Source organism: Anolis sagrei, chromosome 6, assembly GCF_037176765.1.
Source record: "Anolis sagrei isolate rAnoSag1 chromosome 6, rAnoSag1.mat, whole genome shotgun sequence".
NCBI lineage: Eukaryota > Metazoa > Chordata > Lepidosauria > Squamata > Dactyloidae > Anolis > Anolis sagrei.
The window spans coordinates 130922148-130938963 of NC_090026.1; the positions used below are offsets into that span (position 1 = coordinate 130922148).

Here is a 16816-nt window from a genome sequence, read left to right on the forward strand (position 1 = left end):
GACAAACAGGCAAAAGCACAGAAAGTGAGAGGAAATTGCACCTGGGAAGGAAGGGAAATCCACTCCTGGAAGACTTATTATCATGGGGAAAAGATGCCTCCTTTGAAGCTTTATCTCCAGTCCTTGTTTCCACAACAAGCCAAAATTTCCAAAATTCAATAATTAAGGGGACAGAAAGTGTGGTGAAATCTTCTGAACAGAGACACATGCAACAGAAGAAACACCATTGTTGAAGGCTTTCATGGCCAAAATCACTGGGTTGTAAGCGTTTTGAGCTGTATGGCCATGTTCCAGAAGCATTCTCTCCTGGTGTTTTGCCTGCATCTATGGTAGGCATCCTCAGAGATTGTGAGGTCAGGAGACAATGCTTCTGGAACATGGCCATGCAGCCTGAAAAATTTACAACAAACCACAGGAGTGTTCATCCTTCCCTATGTGATCCAAAGCTTATAAATATATATGTATATGTATATGTATATGAAGAGAAGGCTGAGAGGGGATGTGATAGCCATGTATAAATATGTTAGAGGAAGCCACAGAGATGAGGAGGGAGCAAGCTTGTTTTCTGCTTCCCTGGAGACTAGGACGCGGAACAATGGCTTCAAACTACAAGAGAGGAGATTCCATCTGAACATGAGGAAGAACTTCCTGACTGTGAGAGCCGTTCAGCAGTGGAACTCTCTGCCCCGGAGTGTGGTGGAGGCTCCTTCTTTGGAAGTTTTTAAACAGAGGCTGGATGGCCATCTGTCAGGGGTGCTTTGAATGCAATATTCCTGCTTCTTGGCAGAATGGGGTTGGACTGGATGGCCCATGAGGTCTCTTCCAACTCTTGGATTCTATGATTCTATGTATGTATATGTATATGTATATATGCATGTGTACATACACACACACACAAACACACACATACATACATCTTTGGGTGGAGTTACACTTTAAAATGTACCTGTTCCAACTTACATACCAATTCAACTTAAGAACAACCCTGTAACCCAGGGATTGTCTGTACACAAGTATATACAGCGCATGCTTTTCCTTACTCTCTCTCCTTCTATTCTCGTTTACACCAAAAGCACTGCACAAATTGGGTGGTACATCAGTTAGGCTGAAGCTCGTGAGGTGTTTCAGTGGCAGCAGTGGTGGCCAAGGGGCGCCCGTGACTAACCGTGGGGTCCTTTTTCCAACCTAGATGAGAAGGAGGCCGAAGAGAACAAGGAGAACCTTGATGTCTGCAAAGACAAGGAGGGCGACGCTGGGAAGAAGCGAGTGGAGCACGAAATCTCCGAAGGGAACGTGGCCACGGCCGCAGCTGCCGCTCTCGCCTCCGCCGCCACCAAAGCCAAGGTTTGTCCTGTGCCGACCGGACGTCCACCGCGCGCCCCAATTTCCGGCCCCGCTTTTGAAACGGCCCCATTGTTGCCAAGTGCCAGGGCCGGTTCCTGTCCCTTGCGCCTTAAAATGCGCCACTTGTGCTCCCCGGCTTCAGCTGGATGAATCTTATCATGAAATTTAAGGCTTCCATTGTAGGCTCACTCAAAGGAAAGAGAGAGAGGGAGAGGGATTCCTTCCAGAAAATGTGGAACTGCTTCCACCCTTTCCCTGTTTGCCAGAATTAGATACCCGCTTTCTTTTGAGGGTTTGAAGACCCAAACATTGGGCCAAGCGCACCCTTCCGCATGAGCCAATAAATGCCGCGGAGGAAGAGCGTAACACATTCCAGCGACAAATTGGGTCTCGAGCAGATTCTTGTGCAGGGCTTTGAGTGCTGGGAAGACAGCAAGCCTTTGTGGGTTTCTTTCAGCGCAGACTGCAAAACTCACACTTTTTTCCAGCTCCATTCTCAGTTTTCTGGTTGCCAAGGCAACAGAAAGAATCCCCACTTTTCGTCAAGCTCACCTGCGACGCCCACTCCTTGGCTGGAGCTTCCTTTCCAAAACACGGCTTTGCTACCTTGGCCAGCTCCCACCAAACCTTATCAGGAGGGCATTGTGATGGAATGGCAGCAGGGTGCATCTCAGGGTGAGAATGACCGAGAGCAGGGCCTCCCTAGACCAGTGTTTCTCAACCTGGGGGCCGGGACCCCTAGGGGGGTCACGAGAGGGTGTCAGAGGGGTCACCAAGGACCATCACAAAACCACAACTCCCAAATGTCAAGGCCTATTTTCCCCAAACTCCACCAGTGTTCACATTTGGGCATATTGAGTATCCGTGCCAAATTTGGTCCAGATCCATCCTTCTTTGAATCCACAGTGCTCTCTGCATGTAGCGAACTACAACTCCCAAACTCAAGGTCAATGCCCACCAAACTCTTCCAGTATTTTCTGTTGGTCATGGGAGTTCTGTGTGCCAACTTTGGTTCAATTCCATTGTTGGTGGGGTTCAGAATGCTCTTTGTTTGCAGGTTCACTGTAAATCCCAGCAACTACAACTCCCAAATGACAAAATCAATCCCCCCCCCCCCCCGCCAACCCCATCAGTATTCAAATTTGGGCATACTGGGTATTTGTGCCAAATTTGCTCCAGTGAATGAAAGTACATCCTGCAGATCATTATTTACATGGCGATTCATAATGTTAGGGTTCTGGTTGGGGGTCACCACCACATGAGGAACAACTGTATTAAGGGGTCGCGGCATTAGGAAGGTTGAGGACCACTGCCCTAGACAATCTTAAAGTCTGAGGCGGGCATAGAGGGAGATACATTCAGACAAGTCAGTTGGGTCAGAACCGTATAGGGCTTTATAGGTCAAGACCAGCACTTTGACTTGTGCTCGGAGACAAAGCGCGGAGCTGACACAATGGGGGTGGTGGTATTACCTATGTATTATGTGAAGGCCAGACTGGTGGAAAACAATGGTGGTACTTGGCCATATCACAGGCCTGGGCCAACTTGGCCCCCCATCCAGGTGCTTTGGACTTCAACTTCTACAACTCCTACCGGGATTGTGACGCAGCAGGCTGAGTGTCAGCTGCATTAAGCTCACTCTGACCAAAAGGTCATGAGTTCGAAGCCAGCCCGGGTTGGAGTGGGTTTCCAACCAATTGTGTGTAGCCTGTTGTCGACCTTTGCAACCCGAGAGACAGTTGCATCTGTCAAGTAGGAAAATTAGGTACCACCTTAAAGTGGGGGGAGGCTAAATTAACTAATTTATGAGGCCATAAAGAAGACTCCAGCAGAGCCTTCCAGCGGGGAAGCATGTGGGGAATGCGGAAGCACTTCTTCAGCATCGCAGATGAAAGATGAAAGCGACAGCTCCCCTGGCGGCCAGAAAAAGTTAAATAGCCTCTGTGTATGTCTGTATATGTTTGTATGTCAAAATTGGCATTGAATGTTTGCCAGATGTGTACACTGTGATCCGCCCTGAGTCCCCTGCGGGGCGAGAAGGGCAGAATATAAAAGTTGTAAATAAATAAATAAATAGCAAGTAGGCTGTTAGGAATTGTGGGAGTGGAAGCCCAAAACACCTGGAGGGAGGGCCCAAATTGGCTCATACCTGCCATATCAGAAGGAGAAGACGGTCTTGCCTCAGTCAAGGAAGTCCACTTGTGTCCTGAGTTTGCAAAGGCTGAGCAGCGCCATCCATTGGACCAGAGCTCCCCTTCGTATGGTTTTTGTAACTCAAAACCAATGTGACCGCAATTAACAACCCAAATACCCATTTTGGGCCATCTTGGGAGCAATCCCAAAAATCAAAACCCCAGTGAATGGTCTCTTAGGATCTCCTAACATGAGTGATTCAATTTGTGGAAACATCGGAATGAAGTTACTCCGTCAGTGGCAATCTAATTTGCTCATTTGTTGTAATAAGCGACAAGATAATGTACTTACATAGTTTCAAATTCAATTATTCGGTGACCGGGAGATGACCACTCTGGGCCGGTCACAAATGCAGTGGGATAGAGGAAAGGCCACTTTGTCCTTTGAAAGTTCCCTGGGAAAATTATTGTAAATAGCATAGAAAGCAGTCACCTCCCAATTCACCTCCCTTTGTGCACCTTAAGGCAGTTTCAAAGCCGACTTGTGTACATTTTTACAAAAGGCCTTAACATCAAATCAGAGGGTTCAGTAGGACTGGAGAAATCTCAGGATGGTCACCGTTGTAAGGTTAAAAAGAGGGGATGTGAAAACATGAATGTTTTGTCGGAATCACACATCTAGTGCACTTCTCCTGTTTGCATTGCCCTGCCTGACTTGCCAAACCACACAGAATGTATGTGTTTCCCCCCTCAGCATCTTGCGGCTGTCGAGGAGAGGAAGATCAAGTCCTTGGTGGCCCTCCTGGTTGAGACACAGATGAAGAAGCTGGAGATCAAACTCCGCCATTTCGAGGAGCTGGAAACCATCATGGACAGAGAGAAAGAGGCGGTAAGCTTGAGCATGTTCATCCCATGTATACCCTCAAAGAGGTTCCCAAAAACCCCATTCTCCCTGAAAATAGTTAGGCCTTCTCCACCGAACCATTAAACTGCGGTCTTGGATGGACCCTTTGCATCAAAAGAGGGTGATAATGCCCTTACAATAGGGACATTTCACCTGTTGCTCTAAAACCAGGGCATGGAGAAATGGTTGAATACCCTTTCCAAGAATCCCAGTGACCATTGTGAATGGGGAATCCTGAGAGTTTCAATCCAGAAGAGGGATTTTCCAAGCTGGGGCTAAAGCCTCATAAACAGAGGCTGGCCGGCCATTTATTTATTTGTTTGTTTGTTTATTTATTTCCGGCATTTATATGCCGCCCTTCTCTCCCAAAAGTAGGCAATATAGGCCACCTGGGAGTCCTTCTCTGGAGGTTGGAGGGCTTAAGATTGTGTCTTCCTGCATGGCAGAAAGTGGTTGGAATGAATGGCCTCTGGGGTTCCCTCCCAACTTTGAGTCTCCTTGTGGAAAGAAAAAGTAGGATAATAATAATAATAATAATAATAATAATAATAATAATAATAATGTATTGTTGAAGGCTTTCATGGCTGGAATCTCTGGTGTGAGTTTTCCGGGCTGTCTGGCCATGTTCCAGCAGCATTCTCTCCTCACATTTTGCCTACACCTATAGCAAGCACCCTCAAAGGTTGAGGGGTCTGTTGGAAACAAGGCAAGTGGGGTTTATATACCTGTGGAATGATGTCCAGGGTGGGAGAAAGAACTCTTGTCTGTTGGAGGCAAGTGTGAATGTTGCAATTGTCCACCTCGATTAGCATTGAATGGCCTTGCAGCTTCAAAACCTGGCTGGCTGTTGCCTGGGGGAATCCTTTGTTGGGAGGTGTTAGCTGTCACTGATGGTTGCTTGTCTGGAATTCCTTTTCTGAATGTTCATCTCAGAAAAGGAATTCTGGGGAGCCAGATTTTGTTCATTCTCATGGTTTCCTCCTTTTGGTTGAAATTGTGAAATTTGAAATGAGCTACCTGCAAATAACTTGCTCCTAATTATATCTCACTAGAGTTTTTAAACATTTTATCCTGTACATGTGGCCCGCCCACTGTTACTGCAACTGTGTTTATTGTAATGTTATTTTGTTATTGTATTCATATGTTTTTTTAATGTAATTTTGATGATGTAGCTTGTTGTTTATGTTTTGGTTTTGTTTTGCTGTAATATGTTGTCCGGGCTTGGCCCCATGTAAGCCGCTCCGAGTCCCCATTGGGGAGATGGTGGCGGGGTATAAATAAAGTATTATTATTATTATTATTATTATTATTATTATTATTATTAGCCATCCCCTGCCACGCATTGCTGTGGCCCAGTCTGTTGATCTGGAAAATAAAGTAATGAGAAAGTATTGGTTTCTAATATATGTAATGTCTTCCTGCTTGTGGGTAAACAGTATTTCTTGCTGTTTCCTTATCAGTGTTGATGTGGAGAGTGTCTGGTTTGCCCACCCTGGAACATGCAACATACAATTGTCCTTCTTCAGAGGTCCCTTCCAAATCTATGATTCTATATCTGTGTGTGTGAATCATATCTATCTACATCTATGGCAGGCTGGCTCTTTGTCAGGAGGGCTTTGATTACATTTTCTTGCCCTGGTGAAGGGAGTTGGACTGGATGGCCTTGAGTATTTTCTGTTCGTCATGGGGGTTTTTTGTGGGAAGTTTGGCCCAATTATGTCGTTGGTGGGGTTCAGAACGCTCTTTGATTGTAGGTGAACTATAAACCCCAGTAACTACAACTCCCAAATGTCAAGGTCTATTTCCCCCAAACTCCATCTGTGTTCATATTTGGGCGTATTGAGTTCTTGTGGCAAGTTTGGTCCAGATCCATCATTGTTTGAGTCCACAGTGCTCTCTGGATGTAGGTGAACTACAACACCCAAACTCAAGGTCAATGCCCATCAAACCCAATATTTTCTGTTGGTCATGGGAGTCCTGTGTGCCAAGTTTGGTTCAATTCCCTCGTTGATGGAGTTCGGAATGCTCTTTGATTGTAGGTGAACTATATATCGCAGCAACTACAACTCCCAAATGACAAAATCATTTATTTTGAGTGAAGGACATACATTGGGTTGTTAGGTGTCTTGTGTCCAAATTTGGTGTCAATTCGTCCAGTGGTTTTTGAGTTCTGCTAATCCCACAAACAAACATTACATTTTTATTTATATAGACTAGCCGTCCCCTGCCACACGTTGCTGTGGCTCTGTCTGTGTACATGTGATTTGTGTGTGTATATATGTGTTTATGTGGGTGTATATGTGTGTGTGTACATATCTGTGTATTTGTGTGTTTATATGTGTACATGCATATTGTGTACATGTGTTGCATGTGTATATATGTATGTGTGCATGTATGTGTACATAAGTGTGTATGTATATTTGTGTGTATGTATATGTATGTGTGTATATGTGTATATTGGTGTGTTTGTGCATATATATGTGTGTGCGTGTGAATGTGTGCATTTGTATATAGAATCATAGAATCATAGAATCAAAGAGTTGGAAGAGACCTCCTGGGCCATCCAGTCCAACCCCATTCTGCCAAGAAGCAGGAATATTCCATTCAAAGCACCCCTGACAGATGGCCATCCAGCCTCTGTTTAAAAGCTTCCAAGGAAGGAGCCTCCACCACACTCCGGGGCAGAGAGTTCCACTGCTGAACGGCTCTCACAGTCAGGAAGTTCTTCCTCATGTTCAGATGGAATCTCCTCTCTTGTAGTTTGAAGCCATTGTTCCCTTGCGTCCTAGTCTCCAGGGAAGCAGAAAGGAAGCTTGCTCCCTCCTCCCTGTGGCGTCCTCTCACATATTTATACATGGCTATATGTATATGAGTGTATGTGTATCTGTATATATGATGTATTTTGTGGGGTTTTAAGTCTATTCTGCTGGGGTTTGCGTGTGTGTGTGTATTTAGGTGTGGTGGACACTCGTTGCACTGTTAGGTGTATTGTCTCCAAATTTCGTGTCAATTTGTCCAGTAGTTTTTGAGTTATGTTAATCCCAAAACGAACATTACATTTTTATTTATCTAGATTGTCCACCTGCTTGTGGATTTCAATGGGTTCTCTGTGTCGTCTGAAAGTGGTCCAGCATTTCTGTGTTCTCTAATAAACAGCTGAGGAGGAAAAGGAAAGGGCCTGGGGATGTTAGGAATGGTGGGAGTTGAAGTCCAGAATGCCTGGAGGGCAGCCAAAGTTGGCCCAGGCTTGGATTAAAGGAAGCGCTCTCCAGGCTTCCCAGCCATCATCATCCCTGAATGATCTGAATGAAAGGCTGCAGCCATTCACAAGTGAGCGGGACAGATTTGAAGTTTCCCTCCTCGCCTTCCTCATCTGGATTAAGCCGCAAGTGTGCAGAAAGCTGGTCTCTCTCTCTCTGCCAGCGTTGCCTGAGCAGGAGCTTTGATGCGTACCTGCCTTGACGCCTCCCTCGGCTTTGCTGCTGCGCGGCTCCGCTCCGGCAAATCCCTTTGCCGATTGGTTTGCAGGGAAAGGGCTGTTGCTAAGCCGGAGACTTCCTCCATGCGCTCTGGCAGCAGAGAAACGTGCCTGTTGTATTCTTCCCTCTTTTATGCATACACATAGACCTAGACGTGCTCCCAACTTGAGCAGTATTTGTGGGTGTTCCTCCCCAAATGCTCCTGGCTTTTGCCGTTTGCGAAGCGTAGGCTCTCCAGGCTTTTCCAGACCACAACAAAGGCTGCTCTCTCTCTCTCTGTTGTGACTGGGGAATAGAGGAGGGTTTACACATAACGCGATTTAATTTATGAACTGGAGCCATTTTAGTGCTGTCAGCCCTAATTGTGCTTAAGTCAATATTGCATAAATAAGAGCCTTGTTAATCCAGGAATGGTGACAGCGCGCATTAGCGTACAGTCGGCCGCGGTCGGGGAAGGGCTGGTTCTCTTCCCATTCCTGCAGCATTTCCATATCTGCTGGTTGCTGTCTTAAGGCTCTCTGCTGCAGCAGGATCCCCCTTGAAAGCATCAGGCCATGAAGTGTATACATCTGCACTGCCAGGAATCCCTCTATTAAGGGGAAAGCGTGATAAAAACAAATGTGTCCAGAGGAGGGTGGCTAAAATGATCAAGGGTCTGGAGAACCAGCCCTATGAGGAGCGGCTTAAGGAGCTGGGCATGTTTAGCCTGAAGAAGAGAAGGATGAGAGGAGACATGATGAGAGCCATGTATAAATATGTGAGAGGAAGCCACAGGGAGGAGGGAGCAAGCTTGTTTACTGCTTCCATGGAGATTAGGACAAGGAACAATGGCTTCACACTACAAGAGAGGAGATTCCATCTGAATATGAGGAAGAACTTCCTGACTGTGAGAGCCGTTCAGCAGTGGAACTCTCTGCCCCGGAGTGTGGTGGAGGCTCCTTCTTTGCAAGCTTTTGAACAGAGGCTGGATGGCCATCTGTCAGGGGTGATTTCAATGCAATATTCCTGCTTCTTGGCAGAATGGGGTTGGACTGGATGGCCCATGAGGTCTCTTCCAACTCTTTGATTCTATGATTCAAAGTAAATCAATAATAGTTATCATTATCATTAAATGTTTGCTTGGTAGACCTGGCTTAACAGATTAGCAAGATGATTGGCCAAAACTAACAAAATGAAGTTCAACAGTGACAAATGCAAGAGACTCCACTTAGTCAGAAAAAAACGAAATGCAAAGATACAGAATGGGGGACAATGCCTGGTTTGAGAGCAGTACGTGTGAAAAAGATCTTGGAGTCCTCGTGGACAACAAGTTAAACATGAGCCAGGAATGTGATGCTGCAGTTAAAAAATCCAACTGGATTTTGGCCTGCATCAATAGGAGCATAGTGTCTAGATCATTGGTCCTCAAACTAAGCCCTGGGGGCCAGATACGGCCCTCCAAGGTCATTTCCTCAGCCCTCGCTCAGGGCTGAGAAAGGTGGGCTACAAATGCCATAAATAATATATTCTATAATTCGATGTCTCTTCCACGAATAGCAAAGTTTATCCAGCCCAATCAGAATCTCACTTCACTTTATTTCTTAATTAGTCGTTCTCCACCAAGGTGCTCCAAGCGACTTACAATTTAAAGTAGCATTTTACAATATAAAAACATTCAACATAAAAACATTCAGTCTTTCTGCCACATTTTATACCTGCCAATTGTCTGTCTGGGTTTCTGTAATCATTTCTTGAGCTTTACAGAAACAGTTTGTAAATCCCTCCCAGGGAGTATCTGGTCATGGTTCTTCCACCTGAGATTATTATGGTCTCTACTCAACCATCCAGCCTGGATCCCACCATCTTAATGCTTGTTATCCTTTCAGCCACAATAAAACGCATTACAATTATTAGGAAACCTGGAAAGATGCAGGTGAACTGATCATAGAATCATAGAATCAAAGAGTTGGAAGAGACCTCATGGGCCATCCAGTCCAACCCCATTCTGCCAAGAAGCAGGAATATTGCATTCAAATCACCCCTGACAAATGGCCATCCAGCCTCTGCTTAAAAGCTTCCAAAGAAGGAGCCTCCACCACACTCCGGGGCAGAGAGTTCCACTGCTGAACGGCTCTCACAGTCAGGAAGTTCTTCCTAATGTTCAGATGGAGATGGCCTGCCTCTGACCATGTAATGATCCATGGAGACTTTCTATTACACCTGTGCAATTTTTGCACACGATTCCCTGCTTTAGGGGTGTGGGTTTCCTTGGCGCAATGCACTGCATTGGCTGTTCTGTGATGCGGCAGAGCTGGCTCCACTTGAGGCAAGATGGCCTGCCTCTGACCATGTAATAAAAACCAGTTGGAGACACAGATAGCCCCGCCCATTGCAATGGGTTAAGAGTCCCCATGGGGAAAAGGAGAGGGCAATAATAAGCTGACATGATACGAGGATTTAAAGATCAAACTGCAAAGATTCGGACACAAGCCAGTCAAGGGAGTCCCAGTGGTGATCGGCACACTGGGTGCAGTGCCTAAAGACCTTGGCCTGCACTTAAAGACAATTGGCGCTGACATAATTACCATCTGCCAGCTGCAAAAGGCCACCCTACTGGTATCTGCACGCATTATTCGTTGACACATCACATAGTCCTAGACAATTGGGAAGTGTCCGTTCCAATGCAACAACCTGTGTAGTGATTTTGTTTGCTGTGTACTAATCTTGTTATGTTTTGGATGATGATGATGATGATGATGATGATGATGATGATGATGATGTGTTATTTGCATCCTGGGAGGAGATAGCTCTGGGTGCATTGGAGGTTTGAGGCTTTAGGGCCCAGTTGTGTGATAGAGAGATGCAACAAATACCCAGTTAGCCTTCCACATTCACTGGGATCAGGAGCACAGGATCACTGTGAAAGTAGAAAAAACACAAAAAAGACGTATCTAAGAACTAAGCTCTTCTGCATGACCCTTGTTGTCAATTCCCACTGGAAGATGGACTATTGAATTATATTGGGTGGCTTAGAAACTGCCTTCTGGAAGTCAACACGTATCTGCCAGAACTGATCCTTGATCTCTATTTTAAAGAGACCATCAAGAAATACAGTGTGTTTTTTGCACCTTGGCAAGACTTTGGCTATATATTGATGGTGTCAACCTCTTTGTCTCGGTAGCTGGAGCAGCAGAGGCAGCAGCTGCTGACGGAGCGCCAGAACTTCCACATGGAGCAGCTGAAGTACGCGGAGCTGCGGGCCCGGCAGCAGATGGAGCAGCAGCAGCACAGCCAGAATGCGCAGCAGCAGTCCCACCAGCACCCCGTTGGGCCGGGCATGAACCCCCTGGGGACCGGCAGCCACCCCGGTTTGGCCTCCCACCAGCAGCCGCCGCCCTACGCCATCATGCACCACCCCATGCCCCCTCCTCACCCACCACAGACAGGTGAGTGAGGGGATGAGATGGGGGAGCATGGAGGGACATATTGATGGGACCCACTGCTATGTCCCTGTCTAAGGAGACCCCAGAACCACTAGCGCAGACATGAACCAACTTGGGCTCTCCCTCCAGTTGTTTTGGACTCCCAAATCCCACAATTCCTAACAGCCCGTAGTTGGAAGTCCAAAGCACGTGGAGGGCCAAAGTTTGCCCATGCCGGCTATATTTTTTAATTAATTTTTATTTGATAAAATAAGTTATTTACATGTAATAAAGTATTATAGAAGGAAGAAGCATCGTAGAGGGAAGGTGAAAGAAGGAAGAAGAAAAAAAGAATGAAGGGGAGGGGAAATTTGCCCACTTCCATTCTTCATGGTTTATTATTGCCCTTTAGTCCTTCTTTTTTAGTTCTATCTTCCCCTTTTTGCTCTTCTTCCTTCTTCTTTTTATTCCATCATATTATATTATCAGCTTCCTTTTTTTCTCATATCATACACTCAAAGGTTTCCAGTCTGTTATTTTCGTAGGTCTTCCTTGATGCTTTGCTCATAATTGAGTTAATTTGTCCATGTTAATAATTTCCAATATTTTTATTGTTCCATTGAGGGTGTTTCTTTAGGTCTCCAATTCCTCGCATAAACAATCCTTTTGGCCGTCACTAAGTAGTTTAAAAGTATATATTTGTTTCTATCCATGTGTACATTCATTATTCCTAATAGGAAGTATTCACGTTTCAGTTGTATTTTTATATTTACTATATTTTCTCTATTATTTCTTGTATTTTCTTCCCATAGTTCTTTGGGGTTGGACTGGATGGCCCATGAAGTCTCTTCCAACTCTTTGATTCTATGATTTGCTACTTGTGGTTGAATTTCACACTCCCAACATATTATTGGGACCCACCGCTGTGTCCCTTTCTAAGGCAGCCTCAGAACTCCTAGGCCAAGCCTAGGCCAGCTTGGATCCTTCCTCCTGGTGTTTTGGAGTCCAGCTCCCACAATTCCTAATAGCCAGTAGTTGGAAGTCCAAAGCACCTGAAGGGCCGAAGTTTGCCCATGACTGCTATTGAGGGACAATTGTACAATTATTTGTATAGCTTTTTTCTGTTGGGTAACCAAGGAAGGAAATGCCAGAGTTTTATAGTCGAAAGGTTTTAAGCATGCACACACAAACAATGTCATTCACACATTTATTTATTTATTTATTTATTTATGCTGCTTATACCCCGCCCTTCTCACCCCCGAGGGGGGACTCAGGGCGGCTTACAAAAAGAAGGCACAATTCGATGCCCTTATCCAAATACATACAAATATAAAAACAATTACAATAGTTAAACAATTAACAGATTAAAAACATCAATATATAGCACAATAGCACATCAATAAACAGTCTCATGGTCAGTGTTTCGCGTTCCATAGGTCCAATAGGTTTCTTCATTATTTGCCCATCATTATGGTCTTTCTTTTTAGCTGCCAGAGTTTCCAAAGGACTGGTCCCACATCCAAGTTTTCAGCTTTTTCCTGAATGAGAGAAGGGAAGTCGCTGATCTGATCTCCCCACAGGTGGGGGGCCACTACTGAGAAGGCCCTGCTCCTCGTCCCCGCCAGTCTCACTTGTGATAAAGGCGGGGTCGAGAGCAGGGCCTCCCCAGAAGATCTTAGACTCCGAGGTGGGATGTAGAGGGAGATCCGTTCGGACAGATACACTGGGCCGGAACCGTATAGGGTTCCTTCCTCCCCTTCTGATCCCCCCATCAGCAATTCATCACCAATTTCCCTTCTTTGTGGCTTGCAGGTCATCAAGCCCCATCCTTTGAACTCTCTCTTCTTTTCATTTAACTCTTCTCTTTGTTGTTTTGACTATCTCCCTCTCAGCCCCCCCCCCCCCCCTAGTGTCTACACCAGGGGTCCTCAAACTAAGGCCCGTGGGCCACATACAGCCCTCCAAGGTCATTTCCCTGGCCCTCGCTCAGGGTCAACCTAAGTCTGAAATGATTTGAAAGCACACAACAACAACAACACTAATCCTATCTCATCAGCCAAAAGCAGGCCCACACTTCCCACTGAAATACTCATAAGTTTATATTGGTTAAAATTGTTCTTCATTTTAATTACTGTTTTAAATTGTTTTTGCATTACAAATAAGATATGTGCAGTCTGCATAGGAATTAATTCATGCTTTTTTCAAATTATAATCTGGCCCTCCAACAGTTTGAGGGACGGTGACCTGGCCCTCTGTTGAAAAAGTTTGAGAACCCCTGGTCTACCTCTTTTGCTGGTCTAATAATTTTCCATTTTTCTTTATTTCCTTTTGTCCTTTCTTTGTTCCTCTTTTCCCCACTCCCTACATTATGATGGAAGCGATGGGCACACCTGGCTCTGCCGGGCCCAATATCGCCAGCTGTGGCTTCTCCTCTGTTTGGGTGCCATTGGTTTTCCTCCCTAAGATTCATGGTTTCATGGCAGATGGATTGGTTCATAAATAGTAGAATGAGAATTGTGGTAAAGTCTGTGCTGGTAACTGGAAACTGAGGTTGAGTTTGAAACTGGGATGCAGTATGATCCCTGTGTCTGCAGGATTGGTAGTCGGAGTTTCACTTATCCAGTTCCAAAAAAATATACCCAGTCTACGCATGTTCTAGTTCCTCCAGTGAAGCTCTTATGGACCAGATATGCTTCATCCTGCAAAGTCAGGGAATGTATCCTCTACAAGGGGACATACTGTGTAACAGGCATCCTTAGACTTTGGGCCTCCAACTCCCAGCAACCCCTATTGCCATCTTGTTCAGTGGTCAGTAGTTCTGGGGGTTGGAGGCGCAATCAGCTGGAGGGCTGGAGTTTGGGGAAACCCAATGTGTATAGTCTATCAGCCTGACTGCACCATTTGTGGAAGAGGCATGATAGGCCTAGATGAGCACCAGAGATGGAGCCCAGGAGGTGCAGGACATCTCTTTGCATCTAACCATAAACATTTCATTCCTTCAGCCAGAAAAAAATTGGGGGTGGGAGAGGTTACAAATATGATACTAATTTTACATTGCAATCCGTTGGCACAGTAAACTAGGCTTCTTCTTGGCTCTGAAATGATGTACAGTCTTTAGGGGAAGATGCTGCAGACCCCGAGGGAACAGAACACCTCGATCTCTAGAATAGAAAGTGAATATAACTCTCAGGAGCTGGAGGGTATGGCTCTTTATTTGGACTATTCATACTTTGCTTTGGAGGCACAAGAGCTTCCAGAACAGCTCACAGATCACTGACATCCTGGAAAGAAGTGACGAGTGGAGTACCAGAAGCAGGGTTCCGCCCTGGGCCCGGTCCTGTTCAGGATCTTCATTAATGACTTAGTTGTAGGGTATTTATTTATCGTGTCAGGAGCTAACCAAAACAGTTGTATTGCATTAAAAACAAACAAACAAACAACACAAAGCTTACAGGCTTGGTATTCTATTAAATGTCCTTTGACCAGTATCTGGCCCCTTGGAGTGCCTCTGGTGTTGCCGCAAGGAGGTCCTCCATTGTGCATGTAGCAGGGCTCAGGGTGCATTGCAGCAGGTGGTCAGTGGTTTGCTCTTCTCCACACTCGCATGCTGTGTATTCCACTTTATGGCCCCATTTCTTAAGGCTGGCTCTGCATCTCGTGGTGCCAGAGCACAGTCTGTTCAGCGCCTTCCAGGTTGAAGGGTTAGAAGGCAGGATCACTAAGTTTGCAGGCGGTACCAAATGGGGAGGGAGAACCAATACCACAGAAGACAGGAGCAGAATTCAAAATGATCTTCACAGATGAGAGAGATGATGGGCCAAAATTAAGAAAAGGAAGTTCAACAAGGACAAATGCAAGATACACCACTTAGGCAGGAAAAACGAAATGTAGAGATACAGAATGGGGGACGATGCCTGGCTCAACCGCAGGACGTGGGGAAAAGATCTTGGGAGTCCTCGTGGGGAAGAAGGTAAATATGAGCCAACAATGTGATGCGGCAGCTTTAAAAACCAATGGGATTTTGGCCTGCATAAATAGGAGCCTAGTGTCTAGATCCAGGGAAGTCATGCTCCCCATGCTCTCTTTTGCCTTGGTCAGACCACACCTGGAATCCCACTATGTACAATTCTGGGCATCACAATTGAAGGGAAATGTTGACTCTAAGCTGGAATGTGCCCAGAGGAAGAGGATGACTCAAAGCATCAAGGGTCTGGAGAACAAGCCCTACGAGGAGCGGCTTAAAGAGCTGGGCATGTTAAATCTGCAGAAGAGGCGGCTGAGAGGAGACATGATGAGGGTCATGTATACATATGTGAGAGGAACTCAAAGGGAGGAGGGAGCAGAACTCAAAGGGAGGAGGGAGACCAGGACACAACAGAACAATGGCTTCAAACTACAGGAAAGGGGATTCCACCTGAACATGAGGAAGAGCTTCCTGACTGCGAGAGAGAGCTGTCCAGCAGTGGAACACTCTCTCTTCCCCAGACTGTGGTGGAGACTCCTTCTTTGGAGGCTTTGAAAGAACAGGATGGATGGTGCTTGGAATGCATCTTTCCTGCTTCTTGGCAGAATGGGAGTGGACTGGATGGCCCACCAGGTCTCTTCCAACTCTAGGATTCTATGAGTGGAAGGCAATGTGGGAGGAAGAGGGGATATGGGCTGCTCATCTCTCCCTCGGTTGTAAGATGAAAGGAAGGGCTGTGGCACAGTAAAGCTGTGCCTGGCTCCTCTTCTCTCCCTCAGAGACAACGGCAGTGGCATTTGGAATATGGAGCTGTATGGAAGCCGATCCTATTATCATTTGGAGCCTGGCGTCAGGGTAGGGGAAGAGTGTATGTTCTGGTATGTTTAGCAAAGTGGAGAGAAGGCTCCAAAGGAGCTGCCTGGCAAGGGTTGTCAGATCCAGGCAGAAACAACAATTGTTCTCAAGTCTGCACTTCTTTCCAGATGAAAAGAGCTGCGTGTTGTTTTGTGCTCAGGCCTGACTGCCCTCATCCCTCGCGCTGGGCTTGTCGGCCTCAGATGTTGCAAATCAGGAACGGTTGAGTCGGACAGGTTTATTTTTTGCTCAGCCTCTTCTGCTCCAGTGCCCTGGTCCTCCGCAGCTCCATCAAACGCAGGTCTTCTAGCAGAACTAATTAAAACGCAGGCCTCGTCAGGGAAAGGTCCGGTTAACAAGCTTGTTTCCCTGAATTACTGGCACAGACTTAGTGGTCATCTGCTGTGGGCCAAGCCATCAGGGCTGGAGGCATGAACGGCAAAGGTTGGAAACGCCGCATGGTAGATGTCAGGGCCCATTCTATGCAAGGCCATGGTATGAAATGGTGAGCAAGTCCAATGAGTGCTGAAATGGTGGAAAGCTATATCATTGTAGCGCTTGGTGGTCAAGGTTTGCCATTTGGATTTTTTCTTGCACATTTTTGAGCCATGGTTGGTTGATTCCATGGGTGAAGAACCCATGGATATGGACGGCTATATCTTTAATTACTAACTGTAAACAATGCTGCACTGTATTTGAATTTCTTTTGGCCAAGCAGGCACAGCCCATTCATTTTA

General features: G+C 46.0%; 1 protein-coding gene across 2 annotated transcripts in view; it reads left to right on the forward strand.

Annotated features, from left to right (window-relative positions):
• SMARCC1 (SWI/SNF related, matrix associated, actin dependent regulator of chromatin subfamily c member 1) overlaps positions 1 to 16816 on the forward strand; it is a 145318-nt gene that overhangs the window by 105769 nt on the left and 22733 nt on the right. For both annotated transcript variants that reach the window (XM_060782736.2, XM_060782737.2), the window contains exons 24-26: positions 1190 to 1344; positions 4231 to 4365; positions 11020 to 11284. In XM_060782736.2, the coding sequence (XP_060638719.2) occupies positions 1190 to 1344; positions 4231 to 4365; positions 11020 to 11284 (555 nt within the window). The remainder of the gene's footprint in view (positions 1 to 1189; positions 1345 to 4230; positions 4366 to 11019; positions 11285 to 16816) is intronic.